The 24,253-nt window shown below is 44.9% G+C and overlaps 4 protein-coding genes across 7 annotated transcripts; all 4 read left to right on the top strand.

Moving 5' to 3' along the window:
• The first annotated feature begins 34 nt into the window (after window positions 1–34).
• Window positions 35–14,551, top strand: fsd1l (fibronectin type III and SPRY domain containing 1-like). 3 transcript variants are annotated; one of them, XM_047014995.1, is made up of 14 exons: window positions 35–190; window positions 3,631–3,726; window positions 3,832–3,963; window positions 5,014–5,115; window positions 5,892–5,914; window positions 6,359–6,480; window positions 8,529–8,738; window positions 8,852–8,950; window positions 9,303–9,432; window positions 9,945–9,977; window positions 11,563–11,660; window positions 11,926–12,177; window positions 12,519–12,607; window positions 13,047–14,551. In XM_047014995.1, exons 1-14 carry the CDS (start codon window positions 176–178, stop codon window positions 13,167–13,169), a joined length of 1,524 nt encoding a protein of 507 aa, XP_046870951.1. In that variant the 5' UTR covers window positions 35–175; the 3' UTR covers window positions 13,170–14,551. The 3 variants fall into 3 exon arrangements, with proteins under 3 accessions (XP_046870951.1, XP_046870952.1, XP_046870953.1); XM_047014996.1 differs by lacking the exon at window positions 9,945–9,977; XM_047014997.1 differs by lacking the exons at window positions 35–190; window positions 3,631–3,726; window positions 5,892–5,914 and having other exon boundaries at window positions 3,871–3,963.
• A 217-nt stretch (window positions 14,552–14,768) lies between these two features.
• Window positions 14,769–18,392, top strand: fktn (fukutin). 2 transcript variants are annotated; one of them, XM_047015001.1, is made up of 10 exons: window positions 14,771–14,853; window positions 15,103–15,292; window positions 15,479–15,535; window positions 15,663–15,863; window positions 15,960–16,237; window positions 16,325–16,457; window positions 16,595–16,724; window positions 17,161–17,294; window positions 17,490–17,614; window positions 17,787–18,392. In XM_047015001.1, exons 2-10 carry the CDS (start codon window positions 15,191–15,193, stop codon window positions 17,998–18,000), a joined length of 1,374 nt encoding a protein of 457 aa, XP_046870957.1. In that variant the 5' UTR covers window positions 14,771–14,853; window positions 15,103–15,190; the 3' UTR covers window positions 18,001–18,392. The 2 variants fall into 2 exon arrangements, with proteins under 2 accessions (XP_046870956.1, XP_046870957.1); XM_047015000.1 differs by having other exon boundaries at window positions 14,769–15,292.
• A 57-nt stretch (window positions 18,393–18,449) lies between these two features.
• On the top strand, window positions 18,450–19,371 carry LOC124463212 (UDP-glucuronosyltransferase 2B20-like). Its single transcript, XM_047015009.1, has one exon. It carries the CDS (start codon window positions 18,643–18,645, stop codon window positions 19,369–19,371), a length of 729 nt encoding a protein of 242 aa, XP_046870965.1. The 5' UTR covers window positions 18,450–18,642.
• On the top strand, window positions 19,272–22,703 carry ugt2a4 (UDP glucuronosyltransferase 2 family, polypeptide A4). The gene is given in 8 exon segments (XM_047014994.1): window positions 19,272–19,363; window positions 19,667–20,391; window positions 20,742–20,890; window positions 21,037–21,168; window positions 21,253–21,340; window positions 21,454–21,673; window positions 21,814–22,025; window positions 22,028–22,703. Coding segments are annotated over 7 exon segments (1,587 nt in total). The 5' UTR covers window positions 19,272–19,363; window position 19,667; the 3' UTR covers window positions 22,090–22,703.
• The last annotated feature ends 1,550 nt before the right edge of the window (window positions 22,704–24,253 follow it).

Genomic DNA, 24,253 nt, shown 5'->3' with positions numbered 1-24,253 from the left:
ATCGCATCGTGTTTGTTCTTCCAGTCCGCCTCGCACACTTCTGAGGGGCACAGGGAAGAACCATTGCGCATGTTTGTTATGCTCCGCTATCCGTTGTGGTAATCGTCTTCCTCTGTGGGGAAACTTGGCCTGCCTATGAATTGGATTTGATTACATTTGTGTTTCTGTCCTCGGTATGGACTCTCAAAAAGTAAGTGCATTCGGTATATCTATCTTGAAATGATATGGATTGTCATTACTCCTCCGTCGACCCAAGAAATGGAAAGAGTAGTGCATTAAAGCTTGCAATATTGTATCGAGCTTGAAAGCTGTTCATTTGTCAAGTCAGTTGCTTGTAGTTTCGTCTGGCGATTGTAATATTATTCCCGGAATATTTATCCAAGCGGTGTGCCATTTGTTTATGATTATTGTGCTTACTTCAGATTATCTGGTTGTGCGTTTGAAGCGGAAGAAAGACTGCCTTGTGCCACTCCGTTGCACCTGCCTCGCCACAAAAAACGTAACCAGTGGAATTGTGCCTAGATAATACCCTTCACTAACGAAATTGTGATAATGACCTGTCATGCAAATACATGATATTCAGATACAGTAATGCTAGGACTAGTAGACTACAGACACTTCAGGCTGCTGTTTGTTATGCCAGCAAGTGTCAAGTGTCCCTCTGCCAGTTCATACTGCCACTATTTATCATTAAATATCATTTGTTGTGGCTTTTAAACAGTTTATTGGGGTGCAAAATGTCTTGAAAGCTAAAACGACACACAACAGCCTCATGAAGAAGCAGCAGATTCGAGAAGAAACAGTTTATTTAGCTGCCTTTAGTTATCATGGTTTCTTAGTTTCTTCAAACACAGCTCTATTCTCCACAAGCAGTTCTTGTCATTTGTTCACTGGATACAAAGGCTACACAGGGGAAGAATCCGCAGCTGTGCCTTCTGTTAAAAACAAAATGATATTGACCAAACATCAGAGAGAGAGGGAGGTCATTCTTCAATGGTACAAGCCTATTCACTGTGAAAGGAGTGACATCATCCCGAAAGACGAGCCAATGACACCCAAGTTGTGAAACCAGAAGGGAGAGGAGAGCTCGAATATGTTAGAGGCTCAGACAGATAGCAGCATGTGTGCATTACACTCCATTTCCTGATTAATCTGATGAGGCCTCTTCGACTAAAGTGTCACTTTCTCAAGGGCAATTTCAAGAGATGACTAACATAACGAGTTAGCTGTTCTGTTTCCCATGCTACACAACATCAAGTACCCCCCCCCCCCCCCCCCCCCCCCCCCGACATGGGAGATTACATTAAGCAGGCCTACACTTACATTTTGGACATTTGCACGGAGACTATTTTAATGTGGAGTATTTGGCTGATCGGAGAGCTACGGAAATAGAACCGGGCATCAGGCTAGCCTTCAGTTTGTGTGCACACTGCTTGTGTTCATAAACTCTTTCTCCATGGTTACAGTATCCAGCAGAAGAAGTTGCCCACCAGCGACGGTGTTAGAAAGGTTGGCTTTGCCGGACGAGGGGAACATGCCAAAGTTGTAAATCAACATCTAATGCGACGGACATCCTTTTTGGGGGACATTTTAAAGTCAGAAAAGTCCCGTTCAATAATGTCATTGAGGCGTCAGAGGCTGATATGAGGAGCTTCCTCTGACAGTCACCTACAGAGAGGACTCAGCGTTGGCTCAGTAATTGGCTCCTGAGAATAGTACTGCAGGCCTTAAATCTTCTAAAACTCCTCCCCTTACTTGCGTACGGGGGCATGTGCAAGCCGCTACGCTACATCATGCATGTTATGTAACCTGGTTAATCTCACTGGAGATTGCTTCCAATTAGCACTCGGTTGGTTCGCCGAAACGAACGCGACGTGTCTGTGTTTCAACATGACGGCTGTCATATTTTGAGGGACCGCCCTACATGCGCTTGACATCTTAATATCAACTTTGCTTTGGTCCAAAATCAGCTCACATTAAACAGGCCACTCGCTCTGGCTGTAAATGAACATTAGAACTGATGTGTGAACGGTAGCTTTACGGTCAGCCCCTCTGAGGGTAAAGAGTGAAATATGAACGTTGATGATGATGTTGTCGTGTCGTCCCGCAGCTTAAAATAGAAGTGCAGCTTAATCCTTCAAATCTGCCTAATCATCTGCTGTGGCGTGCATGCATGAAACCCACGGGACATCAGATGTATAGGGTTAGGTCCGTCTAGGATCACATGACATAGTGGACTGTTGAAAGAGACCCCCAGTATGCACAACAAGACACATGTCTTGGTCTATAGGTGGGCACCGATGCCTGCATGAATAATGCACACACGTTAATGTGAGTGCAAACTGTACACTCATGGCTCAACATGTGCTAGGCTAATTAACCTAGATTAAGGGAGGCCACACCCCTTCATGTTGAGTAGGTCTACTGGTTTTTGTGGCAGAGATATCCGATAGGTCCAGACTGAGGGCTCAGTGGCCTCTGCTCGTAGTCCTGTTGTCCTGATGTCTTTGTCCGCCCCCCCCCCCCCCCCGCGCAATCTTTTCAGGCTGTGTTAGTTATCCCAACAGCCATATTGAAAATAGGTTTCGCGTGACAGTGAAGAGTCATCTCTCTATCACTAACTCCCATGCTCCCTATCTGTCTCTCTTTCTCTGCATCTTTTTCTCTCGGTTTCTTCCTCGCTTTTGTCTGTCTGTCGTCTTGTGCTGCTACCATGTTGTCTGTGATAGCACAACAACCACGACATACAGGTGACAGGGCGGGGTGCCAAGCTCTCGTCTTGACCCCCGGGTGCCAAGCTCTCGTCTTGACCCCCAGAGACAGTAGTAACCACAGCAGAGTCCGCTACATTCCGAACAGAGCAGTTGTGAAGTTTCAGCATCAGTTCTCATATAGGCCAGCATTCAGAGCAGGCCTTAAAGGGGTGATGATGCCATGGCGATGTCGCTCGACTGAAATAGAAATCATGAAATGACTCGGAACCCGATGGAATTGGGTCAGAAATGACAAAAATGCCTTGTGTATGCCAGCCGACATAGACTATCTTTGTCAAAACTCAACAGCAAAACATTTTTTGCCTCCACACACCCCCCTAAGAATAGCCATGTCTAGAGCAAGTGGACCTATCGCTACCAGGTGTCGAGTTGCTGTCACTGGCAGCCACTCAGGAAACGCCAGGAATAAAGTTCTCCATGTCACGTCTGGCTGTTGAAACTGGCGTGTCTTTGAATCTCGTCAGATATCTCGATCCGATATCTCGACTATCATTCCTTAAATCTAGGATCTTGTTTTGGTTTCGAGATTCTGTGTAGTGATTTCCCACCCCCCCCTTCTGCACCAAACGTGCTCTGGTTCTTTATGAGCACCTAATAAGGATAATTAAACTGGACTGTTGACAGAAACCAAGTAAAACGTTTTGTTGAGAGGTTTTCGGTGGTAGAGGGGCTTTTTAAATTGAGCCTGGATCAGGATGAAAGGCGACCCATTCAACTCCTGCAAATCATGAATGAACTACTTACATAGAAACACAAGTAGTCTCCTGAAGTACATCTGTCACTGTCAGAATTGTGGTTGTTGTTGTTATGACCAAGATTGTTGCAGACTTTTTATTTTCTCTTTTTTTTTTTACAGGAGGCCCTACAAAGGATAATCACCACATTGGCAAATAAAAATGAGGAGCTCCACCATTTCATGGAAACATTAAATCACTCCCTGGCTGGTCTCCAGGTAGGAAATGATCCAGTGACACTTTACTGTATCACAGAAATAGCCCTAATTCTGCAAGCCATGATTGGAAGCATCCTAAACCTTCGACATTTTTGCTTGCGGCAGGTCAATTCCAACCAAGTGGTGTCGGACCTCGAAGAGGAATTTGACACACTATTCGCCATCCTGGATGAGATGAAAGAGAGCATGACCAACACCATAAAACAGGAAGCGGCCAGGAAGTCACATGAACTCCAGGTAGCGTAGCAGGAGACTAGTGGGTAGACACGTTGATATGGTTGTTGTTGCAGTGCTTGCCAGTTCACCACTTGCAGCCTGGGAATCTGTGATGTCATCGTGCTGTTATGGCAGTTCTCTGGCCAACTTACTAAGTCCACTGAGCAGGGACAAAAAGTGTGTGAAATTAGCCCCAGATAAGAGATTACCCATTCTATGTGGGAGCTCTGGCACTCCATTTCTAACTCCGTGTGACTAGAGAATCTCCCAGCAACTTCAGCCAGCTCACGTTATCTGACAACTGCAAGCCCCAGTTACTGTTTCAAATCTCAAGTCCTCTTGCGGTTCAACGAGGTAAGGATTAGTACACAATGACATTTCTATACCAATAGCTTTCCAACACACATTAAATGATGTTTTTTGTTTCTTTCTTTTTTGGCTTGAGCTCATCCTTTGCCAAAGTCAGTTGGGTACGCCCTACGTCATGTGTTTGCCTAGCAGGTGCTTCACAAACAGTGAAGTACCAGGATCAGCCGTTTTTCTCTGTGCTTTTCTTAGTCTTAGGAACCAGATCGGGAGCTTAGAATCGGATCCATACGATGTTGGCTGTCCTCTAGGAGGGACACTGTTCTCTGGAAAGACTTTCCACTTCAATGACCTAGTGACTCAGCACAGGCTACAATGCAGGCACACCGCCAGGCCTGCTCCACATATATATATATATATACATTTTATTTGCAGACTCAAGGTCCAGATAGAAAAGTACACATAACATGTATACACATAATAAACTGGACTGAGATTATAAGGACCTTCTAGAGTAGGTTGGATGAGACCCTGTTTTTTAAGGTGGTCATGTTGAAACCCGGTCGATATCAAATATACAAGTCTGCTTTTCAAGGGAAGAAATCAAACGTTACAATTCAGTCCATCGCCCTTCGACGTTCAAGTTTGACCGTTTTGCATGACGCGTGAGGATTCGATGCGATTGAATCGAACAGGTTTACCACGTCAACAGGGAAAAGGCTGGTAACAGAACCCCCTACTTTGTGCCCCCCCCCCCTCCCCCAGAATCAACTCTCGCAGAGCACCGGCGCCCTGGAGAGCGCCGAGGAGTTGCTGGAGTTTGCCAACAACGCCCTGCATATCAAAGACGAGGAGGAGTTTGCCAAGGTAAGCACTTCTGCTCTGGGCTGTGCTAACTGGAGCAGCGCCTCTCTTTTGGCGGGGGAAGCCACGAGATAAGGAAACGGTTTGGATCTCATATCTTATTTTACTGCGGCGTCGTGGAGGAAAGGTCAACAGTGATTGGTGCAGATGGGTATATGACGGCTGCAATGCGATTCGGCCGTGGAAAAGGTAGCTTCTGCTCTTTCCACCCGAGGCAACACGGGTGAAACTGACAGACTGTAGTTCTAAGAACTACAAAGTTGTTGTTGCTGCAAGGCTATGGTACCATAACATCTCAAATGATCTAAAAAGGAACCTTTTTGTACTATACAATAGGGTTGATTCCTGACGGCTCTCTGAATTTACCCAAAATATGTGTACAGCTACTCAATATGCCGTGTCCGTCTTTCCTCTGTTTCACTGGAATTTATGAACCTGCATTTGATGTTAACAATACTTTCTATAATTGTTATAAGGCAATGTGCGTAATACTTCTGAATGGCAACCCAAGCCAATTCTAATAGGGTGTTATAAACTCTGCATGTGAACAACTATCACATTGTTGTTGATCACTAATACCTACCCCATCTTCCCAATCTCTCTGTGTGTGGGTGTGTGCGTGTGTGTGTGTGTGTGTGTGTGGTTGTGCGACTCAGCCACTAAACAGCTTCATGCCAACCCCCACCTGCATGGCTGTACTAACCGTTTCCTATTCTTCTTTCTCCTCCTTATCCTCCTCTTCCTCCCCCTTTCTCCTCCTCCTCCCCACCCCTCCAAAGGCTGCCAAGCAGATCAAAGATAGGTACGGTATACTTTTCCCATCTCGCTACCTTGAGAGGCATTTTTCTTTTGGGTGCAGTCTTTTTTTGTGATCGTTACTGTCCTGTAGTTCTGCATGTTGTTGATTTCTACAGTAGAGAAACTTGTGCGTGACTAGAGAATGAGTAAAGCGTGCCTTATGTTTCCGTCAAAGGAACCCACATTTAACCTAGTTATAGTCCATTTTGTTTTTGAGAGTTTTCCATAGAGACTATTTACTTCCTAGATGTTTCTTCGTGTAGCCTAGTTGTAAGCATAGTCTGTGTGGATTTGTTGTGATTTTCCCCCTGGTTGATTCCCAATGTTTGTGGGAATGTGCCTGGGAGTCTCATAGAATGCATGCTGGGTAGTGTAGGCGGCTCAGCGCATGTGCGTGTGGTCCAGTGTATCCCTGTAGGAGGTCTAACTGGGCTAATCTCTCCTCCAGGGTGACCATGGCCCCTGCCTTCCGCCTGACCATGAAGCCCAAGGCCACAGACAGCATGACCCACCTGATGGTTGACTTCTCCCAGGAGAGGCTGTTTCTCCAGGACCTCCAATTTCTGCCCGGTACAGATGCACCCAGGCCCTAAAGCACAAACGTCCCCGACGCCCATCGTCTTGAGCCACTCAGCGTAGATCTGTAAAGGGGGTTTTGATTGGTCGTTATGGAGCTTCGGGAGGAGTCTTACCTACCGGTTGGCCTCCGCGCCCCTTGGTTGCATCCAATCGGTGTGGCACGGAACGGTTTTTGAGCGGGACTCTCTCTGACAGAGCTCCGTGTCTGGAGAGGGTCATCTGCCAGCTGTCACTCCCGATCAGGAACGAGGGAGGAACGGATTGTTCACTTGTCCATGCTCAAGAGCTACATTGACCACACACGGTTATAAGGCTCAAACCAAAAACCCTAACCTTTTTCCTCAGAAGCGAGCAACGCTGTATCAGGGGGTTCACAGAGACTGGACATCGGTCATCAAAGGGGCTCATTGCATTCCATGACAATGCTAAGCTTTACTGTCGGAGGCACGACGCCAAATTATAATCTAACGTGTTGTGAATGTCCGCTCCATTGGATTTTGGGGGGGGGGATTTCTCTGTGTTCCGGTTAATATGAGAAGTCGTGCACATTCCTACCCAGACCCCCCCACCCCCTCCCCCAGACCCCCTCCCCCAGTGTTGTGTCATAGACGGTCCCAGAGGCTCTTTGCTAGCACAGGACCGCAGATGCCTCGAGCTGGCCACTCAACAACGGCTAAAAATAACCTGTACAAGAACAAAGTCTCCAGGACGCGGACCTAAGTCCTTTGTCAGGTTAAAGGAGGGTTCTGCTTTACGGAGATACTGCGCTAGAGATATCGTCATAATCCTTTAAGCACCGGTGTCGTTACGTTTCCAGTGTAGGTTTCGATGCTGGGTGAGGATTTACCTTAACGGGGCTCTGCGTGTTTCTGCCCGAAGAGCTGTGGGAAAAGAACAGCGTTTGTGTGTGTGTACACGTGTACGTGTGTGTTCTACATAACGATGCAGTCTGTGAAGGCACCGTGTTCTCTCTCTCTCTCTCGCTCTCTCTCTCTTTCGCTTGAAGCCAGTGGGCGTACGCACTGAGGCGTGTGAGCTGGGCTGAAGCCTCAGTCCTCCTCGAAGTCTTCAAAACGTAGAGAGAAACAGTCGAATATCAAGCTCGTCAGACCAGACTCACTGTGTTCCTGTGGCAGTGCAGTTCGGTCGAATACTGAGCGACCTTTCAGGATTTTCCAGGACAATGTTGTGGCTGAACAAATGTAGAAGGAAGGACTTAGCCCTGACCTTACTCACCTTAAGACAATATATTGTAGGGTGGATTTTGGTTACGGCTCGTTATATGAGAAGGGTGACAGCTGATTGTATTGGTCTTTTTTTAACGATTTGACGATTCACTTTGGCCATGATTATAAGACCACCCTGGCAAAACCGACACTACGTTCTGTGGAGATTCGAATCAATTGGATTCGTATTGCTCTTTTTCACAGAGGGCTTCACGCACGCGCATAGAACATCTCAGTTGATCGTGTTTTCGCTCGGGGTGTTGGAGGACGTGGCCCCTTGGCCATCCGAGGGCCCCCCGGGGTACGCTGAAATACAAAGGGGCCTCCGAGGCCTTTCATCAGCCAAACACTAGGGCGGTTCACTGGCTTCATCGCCTTGGCAACTGCTACTCAAGTAGTCCCGTCGCTCATGAAGAAGAGGCTGATGTTCATTGTTTACTTTTGAAATAGGAGGGTGGTGGAAGGATTTGTGGGCATGTGAAAACTTGAGGAAGTGAGTTCAGGAGTGCGTTTGCGGGACAGCTCAAGTCTTGAGTGCTCTAACGGTTCATCGTCAAACGTTTTGTATGTTCAATTTGCGGAAGGCCGCTGTTTGTGATCTAGAGGATTATCGATGGTTGCGCAGTCACCCACAACACCGCAGCATGCCACCTGCTACACAGTTATGTTTCCACTGTCATATTAATAAGACATATGTCACACATGCTTTTTATACTCTCTCCCCTTCTGCTTTCTCTCCTGACCAACCCTCCCCCCCCCCAAGTTTTTCTACGCTGCCGTTTCAAGAAAATAACACACTTTTACTCCCCTCAGTCCCTCGGGCTCCAGAATTGGACGGCCAGGACTGCCAGGTGTCAGACAACACCGTCACGGTGGCCTGGAGAATGCCGGTGGAGGACAGCAAGATCGACCACTTCATCCTGGAGTACCGGAAGACCAGCCACGAGGGGCTTCCCCGAGTCAAAGACGAGCACAGCTGGGAGGTGGTGGACAACATCAAGTCCACAGAGTACACCCTGCCAGGTATCTGAAGACTTGTCCTCCTTCAACGTGCGCCACGCCGAGTTCGGGGCTCGTTCGGGTGCGTCTCGAGCCTACCGTTTCTGACCAGGTGTTTGAATTGCGCTTTCCTCCAGATTTGAAGTTCGACTCCAAGTACATGAACTTCCGGGTACGAGCTTGTAACAAGGCAGCCGCAGGGGAGTACTCTGATCCCGTCACTTTAGAAACCAAAGGTAAATGTGTTTATGATTATTACTAAATTATATAATTATAGTTTTCTTTTTTTGGGGGGGGGTGGGGGGTTGTTGCTATGTTTCATGTTGTGAGTTAAACGGTGGTTTGCAAAAAGCCTCAAAAGACAGGAAATTCCAATGACCACCACGGCCCTAACTCAACCGATGTGAAATAGCGGAAATATTATTACTGCCGCGTCTATACATATCTGATATCGTATCATATTAAACATGCTAATAAATAACAATCATCCATATAGTCTCTGGAATGTATTTTTTGTTGATGTCCGTGATCAAAACGACGAATGCGACTTTAGCCGTGTTCAACCTGCCGCATCTCTCCCTCCACTAGCTTTCAACTTCGGTTTTGATTCCTCCTCATCCCACCTGAACTTGAAGGTGGAGGACGGGAGTGTGGAGTGGGACCCCCAGGGAGGGAAGGGCCTGGAGAGCAAGGTCAAGGGCAAGGAGAACAAGGGCAGGTAGGCACTCGGGCATGGACCTCGTCTCAATGTCCCAAGCCTCATGGACGTGTGATGATCTGAATTGATCGGAATTTTGACAGTCGTATTCCGAATGATTACATTCCAACTTGACCTCTGCCTGGCTTTTGTGGTAATGCTACTGTATTGGTTTTACCTGTCCAATAAACTCAAATCTTCCCAAACACTTAGGTTTTAAGAGTAGGGCTTTGGTTGAAAATGTGATTTTACACAGTAAGAACTCTGTGTCCAGAGGGTCAGATCCCAGCTCAGTGTTTTCATGGATTATTGAAAGGCTTTGTCTTTCCTGTGCTTCTGAGCAACCTATTATTATTATTATTATTATTATTATCACCTGAGACAGAAAATATCAAAGTACATTCCAGAAAATGCGTTTCAGTTTGGATTTTGCTCACGACTTATCATGTTCCACAGCAAGGTTAAACCTCTTTGTGTGCCTGCCACAAAGTGCTTTTTATTTTTAACCAGTTCCTTTCATTTGTTTTTGACAGTGCACATCTTACCAATCTGAAGAACATGTCAAGGTGATCCTGTGCCCCTTAGTCTCAGGGTGTAGTTGAACTTTAGGCATTAGGTAGATGGTGCCTAGAGTCACTTTGTCTCCAACAGATGCTTAAGCTGTTCCAGCCATCAAGTCTTGTCTGGGTCGTTAGCCTTCACAGACCTTTTCGGCAAATACTATGTTTGCTCTATGTGTCTGTGAGCGTGGAACTCCCTGAACATGACTTGATATTGAGATGTAGTTTGGTTTCTGTCGTGTGTGACTGATGTTATAGTGGTTATTTACCGATGGAGATGTTTCTTTCTGAACCACCCAACAACAACGAAGATTTGGTCCGAAAAGATGACGTGCTTAGACGAAGCATACCAACAAAACAAAAAAAAAACCTCCATCTGTAACTGACCCCTGTTCTAATTCTTTCTCTCTCTTAAAGGATGTATTCCACCTTTTTTTCTTCTTTCCCTTTCTAAGAAATGGTGACAAAGATATCCTTAATTGTAGATGAAATATCGCTTTCGATATTATAGTGTACCAGCATGTAATTTGTTTTTTTTTTTCACTAATCTTTCCTCGCTTTCAAAACTATTTTTCTTGGTGAGTAAAAATTCAGTCGACAAAATGGTAGTTAGTACGATCCATGCCTGTCCATTCACTCATTCACATTCACTTCCACTTACTCGACACGTCAATTTTCATTCACAAGGCTTATTCATATCAAAAACACTCGTATATCCAAGAGAAACCCTACCCGACAAAAACTCAATTCAGGGAGGTAGCACCACCACCACTAGCCCCCTCTCCCCCAAGAGTCTGTCACTAGCCCTCGCTCGCTCTGAAAAATAAATACATTCCTGGGATATTGTGTATTATTTGCGGGAGACTTCCAGAATGTCTGCGAGGGATGGGATGTCTGCTCCCTACCTAGAGCTGACCAAGCGTCATTCTCGTAATGTGTATGAGGCCATCCTATTGGTTGAGTCCCATGGCTTGGCGTATCATTTGCCAGCTGTTCCAATATCCTTGTATACCGTACATCCATACAGCACGTTGTGCCTTTGGGCTGATGGGTGTGTGTGTGTGTGTGTGTGCTGGGATACAGTCTCCATCTCTCCACAGCTGATGCCATACTGCTGGCCCACATTCCCTTGAGAAAGCAACCATTTCCTTGGTTAACCATTTTGTCTCCTGGGAGGACACAGTTAATGTGTTTTGGTTTCGGTCCCCAAACTGAAGACACTTCCTAGTCCTGTGCAGAGGCCTTAGAACAGATTCCATGAGTTTTGTTTCATGTCAGGAGTAGCCTAGTCCCTTCAACAAGATAAGTCCAAGCAAAACGGTGAGGAATATGTTCAGTTTGTTACCATTTCTTCTTCATTGGCTTCTCTATCCCTCTGTGTCTGGCACTAATTTTCAGTGAGCTTTCCTACAGACTTTGACTTTCTATCGCTGAGTTAATTGCACCGTGTCGGCCATTTTGCATCGCATTTGCATTCTGTCATCAGTAGCACCCGTGGCATTTGTTGTTGTGTGCTCCTAACCTGGGCCTCCCCATGTTGCCATGCGTCTGTTCTGTTGGATGGTGAGCATGTGTGTCCTGTCCTCTCCAGAAGTGGAACTCCGTCTCCCAAGAGAGCGTCAGCGACCCGTTCTCCGGCCATGAGGGGCGGCAGAGATCGCTTCACAGGAGAGTCCTACACTGTGTTGGGTAAACACTACCACCCCCCTCCCCCCACCCACACGCACAGACACACACAACTACCTTCGAGTATGCAGACAAGTCTGATTTGACTAAAATAACACATGAACCTGTCTAAATAATACCACACCCACAGAGTATTACCCAAACACCAGTGCCAGTACAAAATGTTTGGACTCATGACTTACCTACTGCTTCTCTAGCTATGTACACTCTATGTTTTACACTGTGTGGACAGCAGCGATAACTGTATACCTTCCACACCCTGTCCCAGGTGACACCGGCATGGATTGCGGTCAGCACTACTGGGAAGTCAAGGCCCTCAAGGACTGCAAGTCCTATAGCGTGGGCCTGGCGTACAGGAACCTGGGCAAGTTCGACCAGCTGGGGAAGACCAACACCACGTGGTGCCTCCATGTGAACAATTGGCTGCAGACCTCCTTTGCCGCCAAGCACAACAACAAGGCCAAGAGCTTGGATGTCCCCGTTCCAGAGCGCGTAGGAGTCTACTGTGACATGGACAGTGGTGGGTCGATATTCAAGATAAGACGCTCCTGCCCGCCGGGCTGTTAGTCTTAAAAGCCTACCGACGACTGTAGCCCCAAACTTGGTGTAGTGGTGTGTTTTACAGGGAATACTATAGCCCTCAGGTGACTGGGAGGCCTGGAATATGCACAGGTCATTGGATCTCGGCATATCCGATGACAGTCATTACCATCCCCCAGGAAATGACTGGAGAGGGGAACGAACCAGGCTTTGCTTGAACTCTGCGGCTCAAATGGCACTCTTTTCATCTCTGTCTTTACGTTGATAATGATGAAGCAGTCGCATTGTCCTGAACGTTGTGTGATCTCTTTCTGTCCACAGGACAACTCTCCTTTTACAATGCCGAAACGAAACAGTTGGTCCACACTTTTAAGGCTAGGTTTAGTCAACCTGTTGTACCTGCCTTTATGGTAAGTTGTGTAACGCAGTCTTTCTTTTATACTTCACGTGTACGATAAACTCACTCATTTTTATGAAGTCTATGAGAGATGAAACATGAGACAAACTATTAAAATGTGCATCTGTTTACGTTGACTGCGAACAAATTGCCAGAGATGGCGGGAACAGGTGACGCATTGAAGTAGTGTCCTGTAATCGGGAAACATGGCCTTCCACAGGAACCATGTTCACTGTGCGTCCACTGACAATGCCTGTTCGTGAAAGCAGCATTGCTGTAATCTCCTCACCCTGGAAGACCTGCCATCTTAACTGCTTTATGTGTTTAGAGCTCAAGGCCACAGGTCTCAGGTTAATCACCTGGAATTGCCAAACACGGCTTTTCGCTTTCGTCAGGTGTCATATTCTTGCTCTTCTGTGTTTGTTTTGTCTTTTTTTCTTTTTCATTTAAAGGTGTGGTGTGGAGGGCTGAGCCTGTCCACTGGCCTACAGGTCCCCAGTGCAATTAAGAGCCTCCAGAAAACCGAGAATGGTTTAGGAGGCTCAAACAGCAGCCTCAACAGCATGCCCCAGTAGCCTACGTTCATCGACGAACTCGCTTCCTGCTTCTCCCCCACCCCCCCGTGCAAGTACCGACCTTCGCCGGTCTGCCTACCACGACCGCGGCTCAGCGTGACGCAGGGGACACTCCACCGTGTGAGGCCACTGAACCGTGGATCCCGAAGGAAAACGAGACTCCAGCTCTTAGAGGAACGAGCACCCCCTTTCAATGTCATATCAGGAATGCTAGTTGCTTTATCAGGGATAATATAAGTAGATGAGTGCGCTTTTCCTTCCTTGTTTTAGTTTGAATGCCGACTTTTGTATCTGTCTCTGGAGTGGGTGTGTTTTGCCATGAAACACTATGTAAATTACCAGCTGGCAATTGTATAAACGTGTGTGTGTGAGTGCGTGTGCGCGCCTTTTTATGTATATTGCCGCCGTATGTGTATGACTAGCGTGAATGGCTCATACTTCCCCCTCTAATTGAAGGATCTTGTTCAAACGTTCTATTTCAGTGTGCTACTGAACGTACGTTTTTGGAGCAAAACTGCAGGTTTACGCTGAAGTAGGCTTACTTAAATAACGGGAGGACTTTTGCACAGTGTACTGTATGATATCTAGTGCTGCTTTTGATGCACCCCTTTCTTATAGTTTTTCACATGTTCTGCCTCTAACACTGCATGTTAGACTAGGCTAGGACTGACGAATCATGTGACCCTGGATGTCTGACCCATTTGATCTGTGATTATTCAATATTGTGTTATCTTATTCATGTCTGCTCTTGAGGTTATGCCCTTAAACCATTAATATATCTCAATATATTAGGAACTGGTACAGCTTTACACAGCTAACTGTGGTGACAATAATCTGTTTGAAAGAAATGTCATTAAAAACCACCAAAGATTTTCCTTTTGTTATGATATATATTTTTAAAACAAGGGAAATACTGTGTATATTCTGCCACCTGCTGTCCAGATGATACGTTTGCAAAAGTATGGAATGCAAATGGTCATGCTTATTTTTCGCTTCAAGGTTTTAATGCCTGATTTAGTCATACAATTTAATTTCAATAGTTTTATTTGGTATGTCACTTCCGTATGTTCACAATAGTCTGTTTGTCATTAAACTTTAGTTAAGTAAGTACCAAGCAATACGGGTGTATCTAATTTACCTTAAATGTGGGCTTAACTCTCTTTTCTTCTTTTTTCCATTTTCTACCGTTTTCATGCTGCTGTAACCTGTGTTGGGCCATTAAGAAAATGTCTATGTCCTTTTGTCGATATGGGCCAATCTCTTGTTCATAAATCCTTTTTTGTGAGATTCTTCCTCTGCGTGACTTCTCATAATATGATACATATTGTGTATTATATTATAAACATTATGTTCTGACCAGTGAAAATAAACCTGTTCATCCATACTTTTTTGGTAGTCATTGTCAAATCAACCCCATCAGCCTTCTAGGAATACAAAATTAAATCGTCTTAATAATGTGTAACTGTTTTACTGAACACAAAACATGAAAACATTTAATGAAAATATAAATAAATATTTCACCCTCCAATCCAGCAGGTGACGTTGGATAGCTTTCGTGCTAGGTTTTTCCTGTGTCGGTCATGCGCGTTGGTTCCTTAACTCCCCCTACAGCAGTGTGTTTTGTTTTTAGAAGATGCTAATGGCACTGATGGAAATTAATGTACCATTCTTTAATTTATCTGAAGTATGCATTTTACGGATTATTGGTCACCTATGTAAATTTAGCGGTTGATATCTCTCAAGATGGCTTTTTCATAAATGTTCCATCGCGTAACCCGGTAGCAAAGCAATCTTATTTGCTTACTAGCAATTGGCCTGTTACCTATAATTGTTTTCATTAATTTTCCCTAGTTAAATAGCTGAAAGCGTGGACGTCACTTTGTTTAAACGTAAGGGAAAATTATTTTGTAATCTGCACCTTTTCACCACCCAGAGTTCTCATCAAATGAACATGGTTAGTGCTGGTCTATCTGACCAGCACCATCAAAACGAAGATCAAGAAAAACGACCAAAGAGAACTAATGCCTCGACTGAACAAAACACTGGTGCTTGCCCTTCTCATTGCAACCAGTTCGGTATTCCTTTTATTCCAACTCTATTATTACAGGCAGTATGTTTCTAAGGTGAGTTAACGACATGGATGACAAACCCTCTATAACTATTTGTTCCAGTCAGTAGCATAGTCACTCAAAGCTCCTGTATTCACTGTTTGTCCAGTGTGAAACACATACATCATAACTAAACATGATGTGCCTTTGTACAATCCCAAGAGTCAAAATGATTGCTGAATTTTTCTTTCTAACTTCTAGAGTGGTCCACACATCCTAAGTCGGAGTGGTCATCTATCAGCAAATGATGTCCAATGGGTAAGTATTTTGTGCAGGTTATTTTTGAGTCGATTGGGATAATTGTCTAATTTCAAACAGTCCAAAAAAACGTGAAGCGCTGACATGATTGCTCTGTGATGTGGGGTATGGTGATCCCTGAGCACAGCAGGTGGTGAAAAAGTTCCTGGCCCTGGTCAACAAATACAACATGCCAGTGTTCCTGGCTGACGTAGCCGGCCTGGCTCTCCTCTCCCAGGACTCCATGCTGCTGAAGGACAGCCTGGTCAGAGAGCCCCACTGCACCTTCCTCTGCACTGGCCGAGAGTTCACCACCTTCGCCTTGTTCAGCAATCTCTGGAAGTATGACGTAAGCGAGCGCATCCTATGTGTTTCGTGGACCGCTTTCGCATTTGAGGGGAATGTGGGGGTATAAGACGTTTGGTTGTCTGCGTTTCGCGAGCAGCCTGGTTTGGTGGCGGCAGCCGAGGAGCGAGGATTCGACCTGCTGGAGGTGCGAGGGAAGGACCCTCGCCTCGTCAGCATGGAAGACCTGTCGGGAAACGAGATCCCCCTCCACTTCCTGTTCCACTTCCAGGGTCACGTGATCCACGTCGTGGTCCTGTACGAGCGCAGTGGGAACTACCTGTGGCACGGCCCGCTGCGGCTCAAACCCAACACGGACCGGACGCTTGCCCCATTCAGGAAGCTCGATTACGGCCGCCACGCGGGAGCCTATGACAGGTAGATATCCCCGTCAAGACACAAAATGGCGGACTCCGCTGCAGGTTACTGAGGGAAAAAACGTCCCTGGGTGGCTTTGGGTTCCAGGCCGGAGCTGGTGCTGACTGCTTTGGACGGGCTTGACGTCCGGATACCGCGGAACATCTCCCGTTTCCTGAGAGAGCACTCCCAGGCCCGCTTCCTGGAGTGCAGGCACAGGGAGTCTCGCGCCTTCTTTCAGGTTGGACCCCTCCCCTTCTCTATTCTCTCAACCACTCGATCTCCTCTCTCTCTCGCTCACGCTCGCTCTCTCTCTGTCTCTCTCTGATCTTCATCTGGGCTCCATGCCTAAACATTTCTTCCTGCTGGATGACCAAGATGTACCCAGACGACACATCTCCAGAAGCCATGGACTTCAGGATGAAGGCCAAAAGCCTCCTGTATCTGGCAGCCAGGACCCTCACTACCATGGGTGTGCCCTTCTGGCTGAGTAGTGGCACTTGCCTGGGTAGGAGAACCATTTGCGTGTACCCACAGAAGTGCATCGAGACACCAACGCTAGTGTCATATACACAAACTGTATCTGCGCTGTATCTGTGTCTTGTGAATGACGTGTATCCCAATTTCCCTCTAAAAATCCCTACTGTGATTATAGATGCAGAGGGGGGAAAGCGACATTAACAATGATGATGATTTGTTCATTTAGCAGATGCTTTCATCAAAATAGTTTTACAAAAGGGGGGGGATTTAAACTTGCAACATCTTGATCTGCAGTTAAATGTTCCAAACACGGAGCTAAACCTAACCCCCCAGTGTTTACATATTGGTTAGATTCTTCTTACTTCCAATCGGTTTCCTCGGTTGGCTGTCTGATCTACTTACAAGGCCAAGTGGTAGTTTTGGGCTCTTGAAGGCTAATCACAATGTCACTTCCCCCCCTACAGGCTGGTTTCGACAGTGCAATATTATTCCCCACGGCAAGGATGTGGATCTGGGAATCTGGATCAAAGACTACAGATATGATATCACCTCAGCATTTCAAAAGGCTGGGCTTCCATTAAAGCACAAATTTGGAAAGGTAAAACTAATTTATTATTAAACCACTTGGACTGGTTATGAGGGATGATGAAGAATGACACCTTTGTTACTCTCTCTCTTTATCTCCCTCCTCTCTCTTTTCTTCTTTTGTTTCTCCCCACCCCTTCTCTTTCTTCTCTTTCCCTCTTTTCTCTCGCCCCTCTTCATCTCTACTGTCTTCTTACTCTTTCACAAGGTTGAAGACAGTCTAGAACTCTCTTTCCAGGGCCTGGATGTCAAACTGGACATTTTCTTCTTCTATGAGGAGGGAGACATCATGTGGAATGGAGGAACCCAGGCAAAGAGTGGCAAAAAGTTCAAGTAACTATCACCCTTTTTTTTTTAGATGGCGTCTCTATTTCTCGCTTAGTGATTGAGTTGCCTCGCAGGTCACCAACTTAAGACGTTTAACGCCTACGAAGCAGCTTTCGTATAGTGTCGTTGGCTGTTATCCAACATGTATAACTGATAGCGAATGCCCTCCTTCTGCTAGGTACGTTTTCCCAAAGTTCAGCCTCTGCTGGACAGAGCTGATGGAACTCCGAGTCCGTGTTCCTTGCGAGACTCTGGACTATGTGGTGGCCAACTACGGGGCCAACTGGAACACGCCGGTCAAAACGTGGGACTGGAAGAGCTCTCCGGCCAACGTGCAGGAGAATGGGGTGTGGCCTGTAAGGGAATGGGATGATGTCATTCAGGTGTATTGAGCGACACACTCCTCAAGATTTTGAAAAAGACTTTGCTTCGTGAAGACGATGGTTGGACAGTTCAGACCACCTGTACTTGAGTGTCGTCACAGAACAGTCTCAATGGGCGACCCGACACGTCTGACTCATACGTGACATTGTGTGAATTCAATGGGAAGCCATTTACAGCCTGCCTGCTGTCATGTTATGGTTGGAAATGTGAAAATGTACATATAGATCCACCAGGATGCACCAAAGGTCTGTCATCTATTAGACTACTCACAGTTGATACCATGTGTGGAAGTACTCTTTTTCTTGTAGCAAGCTAACCACTGACATTGACATATGTGCTCATGTTTTGTGAACTGCATATTTATTACTGAATAAAGGCCATGCTTTTTACAGTGCAACAATCTAAATGCTAAGTTACTGCTTTCCTCCGTTCATTGTGATTCACAGGGTTTGGTCATAAATATGGAGACATTTCCACAAAACAACTCTCAAAGAAAGTTTCACTTCCTGCTACAGAAACATTCCCCTGGAGTGTTGCAAAGGAAGATTATGCAATCCCGAACTGTCCAATCAATCAGAACCATTTGGTCACATGACCACACTTTTGAAATCTGTTCCTAGGGTTGTTTTTTTCCCCACAATGTCCTTAACATGTGGACTGTGGGAAGCGGTGTGTTTCTGCTACTCCTCTTTTCCCCTCTGTGTGTGTCGGGGGGGAAGATTTTGATCTGGCCAGGAGAGCACAGCCACTGGATCAACATGAAGAACATCGTGGAGGAGCTTTCTCGGAGAGGACACGCGATCACAGTCATCACCAACTCAGCCTCACCGACCGTAGCGGACAACAGCGCCACTGCTAGGTACCGCTTTGAAATTCTCCAGGTGCCCCACAGCAAAGAACAGTTTAATGAAATGATGGATGAGATCCTAAGGTACTGGACTTACGACATGCCAAATGATAACATCATCCAGGCTGTACTGAAGATGAAGCCCTTAATGGAAACTAGCATGGAATTCAACATGGCTACAGCCAGAACTTTTTTCTCTAATACAGACTTGCTGGAGAGACTAAAGAGAGAACAGTACGACGTGATACTCAGTGATCCCATAACAATAGGTTTTGAGTACCTGGCAGAACAGCTGGATATACCATTCGTTCTCAGTCTGCGGTTCTCCTTTGCCCACACAATGGAAAGACTTTGTGGGCAGATGCCATCCCCTCATTCTTATGTTCCAGCCACAGGATTGAGCTACACTGATCAGATGGATTTCACACAGAGGCTGAAGAACACACTGTTCTATCTGTCTCAAGACATCGTTTTCCATCTTGTTGCAAAGATGACAATTGATGTCTTCTACAGTGAACTTAGTGGTAAGTAAAAGCCCTGTGAATCAAACGTCTCAATTGTGATTTGATAGTATTTTTACATACTTTAAAAGCTTAACTGTTTTAAAGTATGTAACTTCAATGGGAAAACTAGGTTTGTTCAAAAGCAAACTTTCGTTTTCGGTGGTGTAGTGGGATGTCTCAACTGAGAATTGTGTACACTGCCCGTAGACTTTGACTCAGAGCACACCCTCTTTGTTGTGATCCCTACTTGCGTGACTTCAGACGCTCAACTCGCACACTCTGCATGTTCTTCGCTCCTCTCCGTCTCTACTTTTGCTCTACTAGGATGGGGCCTCTGAAGGTTCTGCTCTGTGCTCCTCTCCTCATGCTCTGCTGGGTGCAGGGTACACATGGTGGCAATGTGTTGGTGTTTCCAGGGGAGTACAGTCACTGGCTCAACATTCGCATCATGGTGGAAGCGCTTGTGGACCGTAATCACTCTGTCACAGTGTTCATATGCTCAGCCTCACCTTCTGTCGACTACACCAAGAAAGAACGATTCAGCTTCAAGGTTTTCCCTGTCGATTTTAGCAAAGAAGAAATGCATGCTGTAACAGAGGACTTCATGGAGTACTGGATGTATGAGGCTCAGAATGCCTCCATGCTGGAGGTGGGCCTCAAAATCCGGGAGATAATGGGAAAAACAACTCAAATGCACCTGGACATGTGCGACTCTATGCTACGAAATAAGGAGCTTCTTGATACGCTGAGGCAATCCAAGTTTGACGTGGTCCTTGCTGATCCCATGATGCCCTGCAGTGACCTGATGGCAGAAACTCTTGGCCTGCCTTACATTATCTCTTTGAGGTTTACGTTTGGCTATACGCTGGAGCGGTTTTGTGGTCAGATGCCGGCACCTCCCTCTTATGTTCCCACCCCCCCTTTGTCTTACACAGCTCCAATGACCTTTTCTGAGAGAGTCAAGAGTTTTCTCATGTTGATTTTACAATCTTTCATGTTCAAGCTACACTCCTTTATAAATGTGGATAGTTACTATAGTGACATATATGGTAAGTTGATTACAGTGTTTCAAGAGTTAAAGGGCACTGTAATTTCCTGCCTTCCTACAATTATTTTGATTTATATTTATTTAACTTAGATTACTTTAATCTACTCCTGTGTGATAAGATAACTATTTGCACTATGACACCGTTAATATTCACACTCAAGGTCACCTCCAGTTGTACAACATAGCTATAATACAAGGATTATGCTTGTTATTGCTTTTGTACACACAAAAGTACTTTGTTCTTTGCAGAAGCATTTATCACATGGTCTGTACTGATCTACCTCTGTGTGTGGACAACAATAATTTAGTAACTTACGTTTTAAAATGATGCTGTTCTTACATCTTTATCAGGGAAACCTACATCGTTGTGTGAGATGGTGGGGAAGGCAGACATTTGGTTGATTCGAACGTACTGGGACTTTGAGTATCCTCGACCGTTCCTCCCAAACTTTAAGTTTGTTGGAGGTCTTCACTGCAAACCTGCCAAGCCGCTTCCTACTGTAAGACTTTCATTACATTTCAAGTACGAACATTACTTGACAATAGTTATGATACAAATTTAAATGAAACAATCCTGAGTGCTATGGCCCATCTCTTTATATCAATCTTAACTATTCAAACACAATGCTGATGGACTTTGTTTCAGGATATCGAGGAGTTTGTGCAGAGTTCTGGGGAGGATGGCATTGTGGTGTTTTCTCTGGGTTCCATGATCAAGAACCTTACCAAAGAAAGAGGAAACACAATTGCCACTGCTTTAGGACAAATACCACAGAAGGTTAATTGATGTTTCCTATCAAAGCTTTCTGGCATAAGTCATTCTACATCCCAGATCTTTACCATTCTGTTTTCTCTATTTAAGGTACTTTGGAGATACAGTGGAGAGAAACCAGACACTATTGCTCCAAACACAAGACTTTATGACTGGATTCCACAAAATGACTTACTGGGTACAAAACAGCAATTTTTCTATCTTTTTATACAGTAAACATCATGCCATTCTAGACTGGTGTCCCCCACAATTCTTAAACACTCATTCGATTCTGATTGTTGTGTCATTCAGGCCATACAAAGACCAAAGCCTTCATCACCCATGGTGGGACCAATGGCCTTTATGAAGCTATTTACCACGGCATCCCAATGGTGGGGATCCCCTTGTTTGCTGACCAACCTGACAACATAATGCACATGAAAACCAAGGGAGCTGCAGTTATGATAGACTTCAACAAGATGCAATCCAAAGACTTGGTGGAAGGTCTCAATGCAGTCATTAATGACCCATCGTAAGTGTTGTTAGTCCAAGAAAATCGATGGTGTTAATCAACATTTTTAGTTTTGAAATGGATAGACTTGTTTAATTGACCATGCCACGACAAACCTCCATTTTCAATACAGTCATGTTACTCTTTCATCTTCTCACCAGGTACAAAGAAAACATGATGAAGCTCTCAAGAATCCATCATGACCAACCACTGACACCTCTGGACACAGCTGTGTTCTGGATTGAGTTTGTGATGCGCAACAAGGGGGCCAAGCACCTAAGGGTTCAAGCACACAACCTGACCTGGTACTACTGTTTAGATATAGCAGCTTTCTTGCTTTCTGTAGTGGGACTCATTCTTGTACTACTGATAAAACGTGTTGTTTCTGCATTCGCAAGTGCTGTTGGAAAAGCAAACCAAGAGTAAAGACAGATTGATGTAGTTTTTAACAGATGCTGTAGAGCTCCTTGGAAACTATAGATGCATACAAATCTCTCATTTCACAACCTAAAAGGGTAATGTTGCTCTTGTTGGTTAGTTGTAACTGATTTAACTATTTGTAATCACTGTGAATTACATTATTGTTGCTTGCTTTTCTCCAGGTACACTAGCACTTTCGAGGATCATGTTGTTTAACTCTAATTTGTTTAACTACACGGTCTTCTGGTTCTTCCCATTGGAACTGATTAGCTTTTTTCACAATGTATGCTTCATGTTTTGGCTACCCGTGATGTTTGGGGCTATTTTGTTGTTTATGATCATTGACCTATACACTTTTGTAAAGCCCTCTCTTGAAAGTCGCTTTGGATAAAAGCATCTGCTAAATGAAAAAATGTAAAAGCAAATGCTATTTTTAATGAATTAAAATAAGAATAATATGAAATAAAATGTTTTATATGTAAAGTTAATGTTATAGAATCAAAGTGCATCGGCAGGTGTCATTGTTAACACGAGTGAACGTTATAAACAATGAGGTTATTATATATATATCTTTAAGTTCTGAATCAAAAGATGATTGCTTTTGTGACTCCTTTACATTTGCTCAGATCAAAAGGCCAGGGTTTGAATTACGGGGGGGTTTGACCCCCCTAATTAAGACTTGGACCCCCCCACACACACACACAAGAGGTCAAAACAACAGGTCGGGGGGGTCGATGCATTTATATATTGTTCTTACCTGTAATCGTGAATATTACTTAAAGCCCTGGAGAAGAAGTTCACCCGCCCCATTACCATTGTATAATTTGCACTCGGCAAAATGCACAGGATACAGCTCTCACCAGTGGCAGAGACTAATTGCTTGATAACAGTTATCAGATAACATAGACATCTGCACACTGACCCAAACTTTTAGACCAAAAGGACATTCTCATAGTTGATAGTGCTTGTTACCTATTAGAATTCGTATACAAATCTGTTTTACTGTTCGTTGATTGCAGTGTATTTCTGATTTAATCTACTCCTGTGTGATAAGATAACTATTTGCATCCAGTTGTACAACATAGCTATAATACAAGGATGATGCTTGTTATTGCTTTTGTACACACAAAAGTACTTTGTTATTTGCAGAAGCATTTATCACATGCCCTGGTCTACCTCTGTGTGTGGACCAGTGTTAGTCATGCACAAACATTCAACTGTAACCTATAAGCCCCATTGTGACATCATCAAACATTGGCAGGAGGAAGAAACAGAAATCCCTCTCACTGAAACTGTCAATCAATGGTCCAATAGTACAATATAATAATTACCAATACTACGAATACCAAGCTGTTTTGCCTAAATCTCTCAGCAGTAAACACAGTGAACCTGTCAGCTGGTATGATAACAGCTGATAGGAGTCACTATACATGTTAAACATTGATGGTTGTGGCGTCAAAATAGCTGATGTGTGTCTGCAAACCCCCTTGTGACCTTAGAGAGCCCCACCCGCAATCATTTACATTAAAAAGCTAAATACACAAATACACAAATGATACAGAAAACGCTAGAAATTACAATTTTACTGCCGTGCTGCAACAAGAACAGACTTGAGAAGCATGTCGCGAGAATGAAAGAGGAGTGCAAAGAAGCCCATCCAAACATGGACCTCCTGAAGGAGAAAATGAAGAGGACCTTTGCTGAGAGAGTCCGCTTCATTCAAAGCCACTCCACCAGTGACATTCTTCAGGAGTTCCCAGCTTTACAGCATATCAGCCATTGTGAGTTCATACCCTGCATGGAGTTAACGTACAACTTAATGTAGACTTAATGTACAATTTGTATTAAAATTTGTCTTCCAAACACATTTTTTATGTATATAAATACTCTTTTAGATTGTTGCTAAAATTGAGCACATCTATAACATTGATGTGGATAAGAGGTTGCTGGAAGGCTTTGGGGAAGCAGCAAACAACATTGTTGCAGAGGCCAAACGGAGCAGCCAGGGCAAGGAGATCCTACTGCAGTATCAGAGAGCACTCAGTCAGGAATGTGAGGAGACACAAAGGTATTTAGAACGTTATGTGATGTTCTTCAAATACACTATGCCATATTTGCTATAAAAACGGATCAAGTTGCGTTTTTTCCTTTGAGGACACACCGTCTGTGCTGCAATACTCT

The sequence above is a fragment of the Hypomesus transpacificus genome, unplaced genomic scaffold (assembly GCF_021917145.1).
Source record: "Hypomesus transpacificus isolate Combined female unplaced genomic scaffold, fHypTra1 scaffold_27, whole genome shotgun sequence".
NCBI classification, from domain to species: Eukaryota; Metazoa; Chordata; class Actinopteri; order Osmeriformes; family Osmeridae; genus Hypomesus; species Hypomesus transpacificus.
Note: the sequence above shows the minus strand (reverse complement) of the source record. Positions and strands in the feature narration are given on the sequence as shown.